Here is a 12,845-nt window from a genome sequence, read left to right as displayed (position 1 = left end):
TGGTGTTGTTTATTCAGTCACAGATGGTTGGGCAGCAGCTCCATAAAAGTCTACAGGCTTTTCAAGGATCTGACTTGGCAACGTAAATGTTTAAAGAGATTCTCAAGAACAATCTGTAATCCCACTATCATCTGATGAAATGAGAAATTTCCGTGAGAGTGACTAGTCACTAAGATGCATTTCTAGTCACAAACTCATGAGTCATCAAACTTTCTGCATATGTTAAAAAATTCATATTTCTTTTCCAAAGGGGGTGTAGCTCATTTTATTTAACGTGTCCCCTCACTTTCCTATTCCCCTGCTTTTCCAGTATACACAGCATATATGCTTTGATACCTAAACCTAGATCAGGGAGCACCGGTATATGCAATGGGATTCAGCCAAACATCGCTCCAGGACTATTGGTCTAATTTGATCTGAAGAGTTGTAAAGAAAGTTTCAGAAAGTGTGTGTGTGTGTGTGTGTGTGTGTAAACCCTCCGCCTTTGAAGTGGTTTCAGAGTACATCAGTTGTGCCACAAATCCATAAAAAGAGTGAAAGAGATAAAAACAACTCATAAAAAGGCTTGTATAGACATACAGAAGGAAATGGGACAAGCATAATGCTGCTTTATTCTACACTGTGCTTTATTACTGGGCTTAAGCGGAAACGCGTCATTCAGTAAAATTACAAAAGAGAGTCTAGGGACCAGAGAAAAGTGGAGTTGAGAACAGGGCAGGAGCTGTGGCAGCACTCCGACTGCTAATACAGCTCAATCTCATTGTGATAGGCTTGGCAAAAATCCACAGATACCACCCAGCACGCTCAACTGTGCTCAAAATGTCTTTTTTTTTTTTTTTTTTTTTAACCCCATTTTACTGCATTGTTTCTGTAAGTTCAGACTGTTTCTGATGAGTTGAAGACAGTTAGTGCTAATGAAGAAAGGCTATAAAACAAGAGTTGCTGAGAGTCTGATGGATTAGTGCAGTTTTTCTTCCTTTTTTCCAGTGTGTTCGAAAAAGCGGCGAAGCAAATCGGAGTTCTGACAGACGCATGGAATCGCAGAACAGAAGAAAACAGCAGACAGTTCTAACAGGTGCAGCAAAAACTTTTGACACCAGTCCTTCATGAGTTCTACATTCTCCATAAAGAATTACCCTGATTCTGCCAGTTGCATTGTTCCATTGTGTCTCACACTACAAAAAACATGTAAAAATATATTTTTAAAAAAAGCATCGTTTAAATGACAAAAATGATATTCGGTGTCGTTACAAACATAAAAAAATACAAACATTGAAAAGATAAAAATACATATATTAGTATTTTAAAATGAAACGATAAATAAATGAACAAATATGAGTACATAAATAGGCAAATAAATATGCATGTTGGCAGCAGTTCTGTTAAAATGTTTTGATTAAATCTGATTGGCTCTTTTTACTTTCCTTGATTAAATACCATACAACCATAATGCATCTCTAAGGACTAGAGTTTAACCTGCTTTAATCCAGTTTCATTTTTTTTTTTTTTTCAAGTCATCCAGTCCTTCTAGATAGAAGTAAAAGATTATAAAATATGCAAACCTATATACAGAGGAACAGAGCAAAAAAGAGAAAAAAACATTTACAGTATATTCAGTAGTTCATGTATATACTTATATATATTTATAATAAAATTTCTGTTCTGTCTTGTTGGTTTTGTCAACTCTACATTTCCAGATTGCTATGTAAACAGTTGCAGCTGAAACGATTAACACGGAGGGAGCTGACGAGCGTGAGACAGAAAGGGAGAGAAAGACAGGTGACACTGAAATCCAACAGACTGAATGCATATCCTTGCAAACGAACCTGGAATACCTGAATGATCATGTGTCGGAAAGATCTAGAAGGCAAAATGCAACATTCTCGGAACCCGTCTGAAACCGCGTCGATTCAGAACTGAATTCCCCTTCCAAATGAGGTGAACTGACTACTGCTTTTCCCCTCCCCCCACACTGTACAGACGCTTTACTCTTCGGTAAAGCAAATTAACCAGCTCTGAAATTATCATATATTTACAATAGTGCCATCTTGTATAATAGAGCAGTTGCAAAGCGTAACCAAAATGAAAGTCCTTCATTCAAAATCTCGCGTTCCATCCTCAACCCAAACTAGTGGAAAAAGTTCCCGCCAATCAATCAGAACTCCGAAGCAGCGCATGTAAACACGCAATATGATGCGGATTCTGACGATACTTGTGCAAAACGTACATAATGCCCACTTCATTGTAACCGTAAGCAGAACGTCGAGTGGGTGTATCTGTAAAATGGCGGTGTCAAGCTGCACAGCACAGGTTTGTCATGTCAACAAATATTTGAAGGCTTCGCTGTTAGCTGTAGTTATAGTAGTTGTCTTTTTTTGTTTATTTTTCTTCCTTTTATTTTTTATTAAGAAGTAGAGTGTTTTCCGTTGTTTTGACATCATCATCATCATCTTCATCATCATAATAATGAATGGCTGCTAGCGGTGTCATAGCACAGTGCTGCCAGGTGCACGGACGCACGGCTGACGATTCGACGGTGCATGCGCGAACGCGGCGAGGTTAAAAAAACCGATAAAGCCAGCGCTCGGTTCGAGTGAATAACGTCGTTTGTTCGCGAATGTTTGCAGAGGCGGGAGGCAGATATGTCCGTATTCTGTACTATTTCGTAATGATCCTGATTCTTTTTAAACTCTCAAACGAGAGGAGGCCTTTTTGCATTTGTAAGTAGCATATACACATATATACACAAACGGAATCTGTGTGTGTGTGTGTGTGTTGGCGGATACGGAACGTTATATCGGATCGAGAGGAATGCCTGCAGATTGCAGCTGCCGATTTGAGATTCTTCCCAGTGGTAAAAGTCCAAAGCAGAGCAGAGGTTTCAAACTCCAGCTTAAATCTACAAAAAAATTACAGCTCTACATATTGAATAGCCAGTTTCTATATATACACACATATAAAATATATGCATATAAATACATATATGGGTTTTGGGATTAATATCGTATGTATCCATATATATGCTGTACAGGTGCATAAATATGAATACATATTGCTTGAACGTCGTCTGCTATACATATACATATCGTATGTACGTTATATATAAACAGGATTGTTTATCTCAAACCTCTTTAAGATGGTCTCTTAACTACAAGGTCAGGACATAAGATAGAAAAGGTAAGGCTGCATTATGGAACAACCCTTCCCATGCACCCTTTCTCTCGCCACAGAGAAAAACTAGAAGAGAAATAAAAATAAATATTCTTCATTTTGAGCAGTAATTGTAAACTAGCGAAGTGAACGGCCTCGACGGACCATCGGAAATAGTTCTGCCAGTATTCAAAAGCATATCAGCAATCTATATGTATGCATATAGTCATATATGTTCTTTTTATACATATATCTTTTTTAAATACCACTCTAACCGATTGGCACAGCAAGAGATGCAGTGGTCCGATTATGTTACAGGTATGAGTCTTTTTTTTTTTTTTTTTTTTCCCTCTTTTTTTTTTTTTCTTTTTTTCATTTCTGATAAAAAGGTTTGGTCATTTGGTCCCTACACAACTAAGGAATGACAGGTAAGTCTCCCAGCGGACGGAGGCTGCGATTTGTGGCAGCCATTGCCCCTGGAAACGGACAGGCACTCCAAGAAAAAAAGTTGGCCATCCCGAGTCGAAGCAAGTTTGTGTCCTGAATTGTCACATCCTTCCAAAAAGTTCTGTCTTTCAAGTTTTTTTGTTCTTTTTTTAATCCGTTTTGTTGGTTTCTAAAACAGTTCTTTAAAAAGTTTTCCCAAAGACGTGTTCAATATTACATGATTTCCATCTAAAAGTCTATCTTAGTTTTAAAAAGTGTTTTTCCCCCCATACTACTTATTCGTAGATTCAGAGCCTTCTGAGGGCTTACATTGTTTTTCTTTTTTTAAATATATATATATATATTTTTGTGTTGGTCTTCAGTAATATGTCCTGTGGTCCTGCAAAATAAGGGCTTGGGGGTTCAGAGAAGGGAGTACGGTATGGTCCAGTTACACCGCGGCTCCCCTGAGTTAAACACTGAAGTCCAAAAAGGTCCATTGAGCCTGGTGGTGGTGGTGGTGGTGGTGGTATATCACGCGGCTACATCTTCCTCATGTTCTGCTTCAGCTGTACTGTGTCCCCAGCCCCAATGATCTTGATCTTGTTGTGTTTTCAAATACATTTGGCATGTTATCAACATGTGTTCCAGCTCTACAAAACCTAGGAAGCAAACACAAAAAGTACAGAAGCATTTAAAATCAGCATGAAATGAAAATTCACCCCATCTATTCTAAATTCAATTAATCAGTGCATGCTTTTGACCCCATAAAGTTGAATCAAATGATCATAACTGGACTTTCCAGTATAAACATCAGTCTTCTCTCTGGTGATGTACGCAGGACACATCACACACACCCACATCTCACAATCCAATCAACAACTGATGGATAGAACCAAGTCCCCGCCTTACATGTTTTATTTTTTGGTAAGCTGTTACACTCGGATGTACCTCACAGTATGGAAGAAAACATCTGCTGCTACTTTTGTTTCATCGTGGCTTTGAAGACCATTTCTTGTGTCTTCTAGTCTGTGTCGATTAGCTTTGAGTCCATCCGTTGCTGGCGTACTTAAGTTGACGAAACACTTTTTTGTCAGTTGTAAATAATGTTAGTAATTATTTAAAGTAATTATTGATGTTTTATTTGTTAATATTAATGCCATTATTATAAGTAATTATTAAATAATTTGGCCCCTGGGCCATGTTCCAGGTTGCATTTGCACTGGGAATAGGAACTCTGAAGCGTCCGACAGCGGCGTCTTTAAGCGCGGCATTTACAAACGCTAAAAACTGGTGGATGGAGGACGCCGTGATCGGAACCGTTTGTTGTGTGTCGTGGGTTTCGTGATAGTGGAGATGGAATGTAAACATATAATTTACGCGACTGAAAGAGCAAAAATTGGGCCTAAGAGACAAAATCTCCTATGACAACTTTCAGTAATACATATCATTGAGGCAGAGAAAAGAACACAGTCCTGCAGACAACAGGTAAATGCCGTTATCGCCGCTTTCCATGTTCATGAAGTAAATATTTTTACACGGCTTTTTAACTTTTTAACACATGCGTTTGACCAATCAACGAACACTTACGTCACTGATAGTTCCTATAATGCTGGTTTAGACCCTACTCTGAAGTAGAAGCTAATTTATTCCCCCAAAAGGAGTTCCTAGAACTAAAATCCAGGGTTGCTGGGTTTTCACAACAAAACCCAATCGTGTTTCAGGGGGGTTCCCCGGTAAAAATCGCAATCTGGGGGGTAAAATTTGCATTTTTGGCGGGGTTCCCCTGGTAAAATTCACATTCCAGGGGCTAAATATCATGTTATTTGGGGTCGCTTCAACCCGCGGCAACAGTGTTAAAGTAGCCCAATTCTGTGGGAAAACCGTGGGCTTGGCAACACTGCTAAAATCGTTACTAGTTCCTGCGGTGCGAACACGGCAAAATTCGGGTACTTCAGCCAATAGTTCTAGGAACTATGAAAAGGTTTCTCTGGTGCGAAAGCCCCTGCAATTTGTATTGATGAACTGGTCCCTTCAGTACCAAACTGAAAAATGTGTAGCATATGTGTAGGTATTTTTACTGATAAACAAGACAAAAACACTGATTAGCAAAATGATTTTGGCTGGCTGGAAGAGTTTTAATGTATCAGGTCAGTGCTGAGATGTGCAGGAGCCTTACTGTGTCGTCTAAAGAGGCGGAGATGGCTCACTAGCTTTGTAAGTAGGTAATAACTTGGCCCAGTAAAAGGCATCAGCAGGGTAAATTAATGACACAGCATTGATTTTCCATCTTCATTTAGATGAGGAGATGTGAGATGATATAAGCTACATGGAGATGACTAATCTTTCCCCCTCTGCCACAGTCCTTTTTAATATCATATGCTGTTATACTGCAGGCTTAAAGTCAACATGAAACCGCATTCACAAGCCGTTTTACTCCTGTAATGTGACATTTCAGAGTGAAACTACAGAAAAAAAAGACTATTATTTTCTGAATTGTGCAGAGTAAGGACAGTGAATGAATCATTCTTATCGATGAATCGGTTCACAAATTTGACTGAACCAATTCGTTCACTTGCATAGTGTGTGTATCTTTGTGTCTTTTGGCTCCAAGGTGATTTGGCTGACCTGTCGTTCCCTGTGCGCTGCGGCGGCCTTCACCCCCAGGGTCAGGGGTGGCTGGGGGGAGGGACGGGGCTAATATGGGCGGTTGGCGTCCTTTGGCCTCTTCAGCTGCACTTTGAGTCTCTTCATGCCGATCTGAAAGCCGTTCATGGACTGGATGGCGGCCTGAGCGCTGCCCGGGTTATCAAAGCTCACGAAGCCTGGAGAATGAAGGGAGAAAGATGGAGACAGAGAGAAGACGACAGGTTAGCACCAGATGGATAAGAAGGTAATGCAATGGACAGATGGACATTAGATAGGTTTGAGGGAAGGTGGAGTCGGAGGGGGTGTGAGAAATGGGTCACAGTGATGGCAGAAATGATTTTGTGATAAAGAATGAGGTGAGCGTGAAATGAAGAGAGGGAAGGGTATCAAACAAGTTTACTTAAGTCATCATATTTAACCAGATACATGTTTAACATTCAACATATATGCACAATTAAGTCAATCAATACAATACAACATCATACATTTGATACACAATAATCAGAAGCACAGAGAACATGCAAAACCTAACACAATATCCAGTCGCTCCTTGAATTAGCGAGAAGTTAGCCAGAAGTCCTTTTTAACTCTCTCCCTGCCAGCATTTTGTTTTTTTTTTTAAAAAAGTTGCCAGTCAGCACCAGCATTTTTGATTATTTTCACAAAATATTCATGGCCCACATAGTATTTTGTTGTATGAATATCTGAACATATAATATATAAAAAGAAAGAACAGAGCCTCTGCTTTAAAATAAATCCCAGCTTCATGCATTCTTTTTTTAGTAAAAGTAACATTTTGAAGAAAAAGCTGAGAAAATCATGTTTTTGTCAGAAGCTACGTCCGGATCGGATTCAGAACGATGATCAAAACATAGATTGAGTAGATCAAGTCCATCAACACTCCCAAACCTTTGTGGGTTTGACATTTCATTCGGTAACGTTTGGCTGTTTTCATTTATATGCTGTTGAATGTTTGATGATCGCATTAGTGTATAAGCCATGCTTCTATCGCTTGTTTCTGCTTCTTCTTCGCCTGTGTTTTGATCAGGAGATTTTGTACTCTATCAGAAGATGTGTAATAGTGTCCCCTACCACATAACAGTGGAAACACAGATTGCTGGAAAATTCTGTCAATGGCGGGGAAGCATTGTGTAGTTTCCGTCAATGGCAGGGAAAGAGTTAATAACATGCAAAATACAGAAAATTGCAAATAATTGGCCTGCAAGTGTTCAGACAGCTTAATGTCTCATAAAACATGAACATTTGAATAACTGGATTTCCACTGCATTAACAACCATGCACAGAAGTAGCCAAGTACAAATAGCAACTAACTATTAACTTAACTCTGTTTTTAGTAGCATGAAAGTAGCTTAGATTTGAGCAAAATAGCATAGTTTTTCCAGTTACAAGTTTTTTTTTTCTTCAAAATGTCTCTTGGCTTTGAAGACATCTGTTGCTAATGAATAATTATTAATTTTTAATATATAATTTATTATAATTATTATAACTATTATATTTTGTAATTCATTTTAATATTATTTTGTGATATATATATATATATAACATAATATAATTATTTTACTCTTTTGGGAGAATGGTCCACTGATATACTGTAATACTGATTACATCACTTTAGCCTGCTAATATTCAGATAGCATAATGTCACATAAAAAAGTTTGAATGAAAACTATTTCTACTACACAAGCAACAAGTCATAAGCTGTTTTTAATAAGTTATATATAAAACGAAATAAAACTGCTTGCTGAGTAGGGATTTACTCCGTGTTGACGTATTCCCTTTTTAAGCAGAAAGTTTGTGCGAGACAAATCAAATTCTGTGTAGTGAAAGATGAATCGTTATAATTTTTTTCAAAGTGTGCTAGCATATTGATAGTGTTGAAGCTAACAAACATAAGCTAAAAACCACAAAAAGAGTTGATTTTATGGGGTCTTTATTAATTATTGTCCCATTTAGCAAATTTCATGTTGCTATTTGTTAGTTGTTAATTTGCAGACTAGCTACTTAAAAAGGTAGCTTGAATTATGACAAAATGCATTATTTATTATTATGTATTATTTATCATATTTTCCTTTTCTGGTAAATAAAGTAGTGTAAATCAGCTTCAATCTGTTCTGGAGGTCTTGGCAATGACAGCAAAACTCTGCCAGTTAACACATGAACATTTCAACGCAAATTATTTCCTCTCATTTTCTCATCTATTTTCTCACTCTCGGTTGCTCTGTCTTGAGGTATTGTGGTGATTTTAGCTGGCTCAGCGTTTCAAATCATCACGTCTGAGTCTCTGAAACACCTCCCGCTAACTGCGTTTATATTAAGTTGAAATCGAATAGCGTTGTGTTTGTTCATGCATGGGATGCCTCTGATAAGTCAAGGAGCCAGTGAAGCTGCAGATAGCGCTAATTAAAATATAGAGGTTCACATTAGTCACAAGCGGGACACACGAACACGCTTCTGCAGTTTCCCCCTACAGCCTCATGTCCCGTGCTGATTAAAGACATAAAGATGCTACACTACGTCTTCTTTTTTTCCTTTTAATTTTCCATTCATTCTTTTTTTTCTGTCTTAAGCCAGGTGCACACCGTGTGATTTTAACCCCTCTGTCCTCTACGATTGTTGCTTGTCAGATTAAATATTGTGTCTTCAGTGACATTTGAGGTGTAAAATATACATATTAGCTACTACTTTGCTTGTGTCATCAGTTTACATTGCAGTTTTCACACAAAACATGTAATAACACAGAGCTAAAACTCAAAACTGCACAAACCCCAATTGGATAGTATGACTGAAAGGAACACTAAATAAGATATTTGGTATATATTGCGCAGACAAGCTCATAAGAACTTTGTTGGAAGCTAATAATCATCGTAAAGGTAATATATCACCCTTTGGTCAACATGTTATATTAAGCGATCTAAAACTCAGTTTAGCCCTACAATTCCTAAAATGCATCTCAGATGGCGAAATAGTAGCAAAAAGCACACAGTGTGCACACGGCTTTATTTGAAAGCTTCGCTGTGGTAGAGAAATGAGGTAAAAATGTTAATAGTGTGAGTAGGAATGAGAATAATCTTCACAGGTGTCTTATCATTTTTACCCACCAAAGCATTTACTTTGGTTTGTCGCCCGATCCACAAACACTTTGGAGGAGATGACATTACCGAAAGGCAGGAACATCTGCATCAGCTCGCCGTCCCCAAACTCCTGAGGGAGGTGATAAATAAACAGGTTACAGCCCTCTGGCCCTGGAGACAGAGAAAGAAAGAGAAAGACAAGAAGGATTGTGGGATACAGAAGATTAGAGAGGCGGTTAGACAGGAGAGAAAGAGGGCAGGCAGCACAGAAAGAATAGGTGGAAATAAGGGGAATAAAGAGAGAGAAGGCAAAACAAAGACACAAATGGCAAAATTAGACTTGGCTTGCCGAAGAAGAAACTATAGCAAGAGTTTCTCTTTATTGAGCAGTTGCCCTGGCATTTGAAAGTAGCAATTCTCTCCTTAAGTTATATAGATGAAATAACCGTGTACAAACAAATGCTCGGTGCGACAATTCCAGGTTTTTCAGGCACTCTTGAAAAGGTGCTTTAGATTAGCTCTTCCTTCAAACTGACCAAAAAGTGCAGCTAAGTGTAGCTAAAATTTGTTTCCAAAAGATTATTGGAGACTTGGGCTTCTTCAAATTCTCCTCAGGATAAAGAAAACTCTTTGATTTGACAAAAAAAATATAGTTCACGGATCACGGTGATTTTCTCTGCTGTAAGAAGAACATTTTCTTGAAATCACTGCACTTACTTCATCATAAAGTTTTTATTTTCTTGTGACAAATATAAGGCCCAATTTGATCAAAGACCACCATAGACCACAGACCACCATCCGATGGGAATGACTGTAGCATATCCTGGTTGTTTGTGCAGGGATCTGCAATTAAAATAACTTGCAATGCTAATAAAACATGAATGAATTGATGAATTTATTTTGTATACAAGTCTGCAATATGTGACCCTGGACCACAAAATTAAATCATTTTTTTTAAATTGAGATTTACACATCTGAAAGCTGAATAAATAAGCTTTCATTGATGTATGGTTTGTTAGGATAGGAGAATATTTGGCAGAGATACAACTATTTGAAAATCTGGAATCTGAGGGTGCAAAAAAAATCTAAATATTGAGAAAATCGCCTTTAAAGTTGTCCAAATGAAGTCCTTAGCAATGTATATTACTTACAAAAATACATTTTTGATATATTTACGGTAGGAAATGTACAAAATATCTTCATGGAACATGATCTTTACTTAATATCCTCATGATTTTTGGCATAAAAGAAAAATCAATAATTTTGACCCATACAATGTATTGTTGGCTATTGCTACAAATATACCTGTGCGACTTATGACTGGTTTTGTGGTCCAGGGTCACATATGTCATTATACAATTTAAATGGTCAGCTATTGAGTTTTATCAATGTCATCTGACTATTATTTAACACTGGAACAAATGTGTAATTAAGAAATGGTATTTTTACTATTTTACTTTTATATGCATAATTTCTCAGGCTTTAGAAATGCTGTGTAATGCGTTCTAGGGTGTTTTTGTATACTGAATCAACTTAAACTGGTTTTGTCCATAGTCTAAAAAGGACCTGTGTATATCACTGTCTAATAACTTTATTAACATTAACAAACATTACAACATTCTATAATGCATAGCAGACCATGGGAACTGCATAGAACTTTCTTTCTGCAAAGTAATAGTACAGTAACTTTCAGCAGCAGTGGCAGACAGTTCTAGCTTAAATCCCATTTAGGCATGGGCGCGTCAGTTACCACCCATGCCTAAATCTTCCACTGTTCACCAGGGGAAAAAAATAAAATAAAAAAAATGATGACCGGCTTGTTGAAGACGTTTCTGTATAATTTACTATAGCAGCCACTGGAGGGAGACCTTGAGTTTAATGTTTTATAAAGTCAGCCAAGAACACCAAATAACTTAAAAGATTATTCTAGGTTATTTCCTAAACTTAATGCCTGTTGATCTGTGACAACCTGTCAATCAGCAGAGACAGAGATTTTCTGCTAGTCTTCCATTATAAGTCTATTTACTGTCAGCAGTTTCCTATTTGCTTACACCAAGTAAGAGACGAATCAAAATGATTATCTGTGCTAATCAACAGCACACCAGAAATGAGATACATTGATATTGTTAAAAATTTTTTTGGAATATTCTTACCAGTGTCAAATGATCCCTAAGAAATCATTCTAATATGCTGATTTGCAGCTTAAGAAACATTTCTTATTATTATCAATGTTGAAAACAGCTGTGCTGCTTAATATTTTTCTGGAAACCATGATAAATTTTTTCAGGATTCTTTAGCCGCATTTCCACCGCAGGAACTTTCCCCAGGAACTAGGGACTTTGGTGTGTTTCGACCGCAGGAACCAGGGTCTAAATTAAGTTAAAATTTCCCCCTCGGAAAGTCCCTGCTCGCTAGGTAGTACTTTTTCAAAATTTAGGAACTTATGGGGGTGGGACTTGGGTGCTGAACATGCTGATTGGTTGAGTTAATGCAGCATTTTGATTGGATGACTTCACGCAGCATTTTATTTTAACCACCATTTTTAAAAGTCTGTTGCGGTGCTACCACGATGGACACGCAGACAGCAACAGGTCTGGGGAAAAATGTTCCTGGGACAAATTGTTCCGGGTTATTTCGGTGGAAACAAGGCTTTTTATGAACAGAAAGTTCAAAAGAACAGCATTTATTTGAAATAGAAATCTTTTGTGACATTATAAATGTCTTCACTGTCACTTTTGATTAATTGAATGCATCCTTGCGGAATCTTACTGACCCCAAACTTTTGAATGGTAGCATAAGCGACACATAACAATCAATTTATAAAATATCCCACTTTAATAGAACATCTATGAAAAGACAATTACAAAAAATGTCACAGAGAGTGACCACGCAGAATCCTTCACTCTTACAGGTGACATATCTGGCTGCGACAGACTCACCTTCTCTTTGTTGCTGAGGGATGATGGGAGGCGGCTGGGGAAAGGCCTGGCTGATCTGTCCATATGCAGCGGGGAAGGCTGCTGAGACACACACACACACACACACACCAATGCGTCAGATAACACACACACACACTTCACACCTCTTATTCCAGCACACGTAAACACAGTGCATGCACTTTTTATTAACTCGGAAGCAAGAAAATCACAAACAGCCTCCTTTTGAGTGACAGACCTGCATATTGTTGGACTCCAGCATAGGCCTGCTGCAGGGGGTCTGCTGCAGTGGGACTCTGAGCTGCGGAGAGAGAGAGACAAGAGCGTTACAGACACAGCCGGGGTCACTGAGTGCGTTTGAGTGTGTTCGGGCAGAGCTGTGCGCCTGGAATGAGCTTACCTCACTTCCCTCCCCCTCACCGTTCACCCCCAAACAATTAAACCATGGCGCTCGCGCGGGACCCTGCCAAGCTTCCCCGCTGCCCGAGAGTTGGAAAGACAGCCGGAGAGTGTACAGAGAACAATATAGATCTACAGCTCTACACAGCACATCAATCAGCTGAGAGCTTTCACAGTAATAAAGGCAATTCAG

The 12,845-nt window shown here is 38.4% G+C and overlaps 1 protein-coding gene across 10 annotated transcripts in view; it reads right to left on the bottom strand.

Annotated features, from left to right (window-relative positions):
• Nucleotides 1–593: 593 nt before the first annotated feature.
• The window catches only part of LOC127524737 (CUGBP Elav-like family member 4), a 137,811-nt gene continuing 125,559 nt past the window's right edge, over nt 594–12,845 (bottom strand). For 5 of the 10 annotated variants that reach the window (XM_051916561.1, XM_051916562.1, XM_051916558.1 and 2 more), the window contains 5 exons: nt 12,492–12,554; nt 12,257–12,337; nt 9,345–9,488; nt 6,205–6,401; nt 594–4,238 (listed from right to left, as the gene is read on the bottom strand). In XM_051916561.1, coding sequence (XP_051772521.1) covers nt 6,274–6,401; nt 9,345–9,488; nt 12,257–12,337; nt 12,492–12,554 — 416 coding nt within the window. In that variant the 3' untranslated portion in view covers nt 594–4,238; nt 6,205–6,273. The remainder of the gene's footprint in view (nt 4,239–6,204; nt 6,402–9,344; nt 9,489–12,256; nt 12,338–12,491; nt 12,555–12,845) is intronic. The other 5 variants (XM_051916563.1, XM_051916560.1, XM_051916557.1 and 2 more) reach the window with 2 other exon arrangements.

The sequence above is a fragment of the Ctenopharyngodon idella genome, chromosome 13, assembly GCF_019924925.1.
Source record: "Ctenopharyngodon idella isolate HZGC_01 chromosome 13, HZGC01, whole genome shotgun sequence".
NCBI classification, from domain to species: domain Eukaryota; kingdom Metazoa; phylum Chordata; class Actinopteri; order Cypriniformes; family Xenocyprididae; genus Ctenopharyngodon; species Ctenopharyngodon idella.
This window is presented reverse-complemented; position numbering and strand designations above follow the sequence as displayed.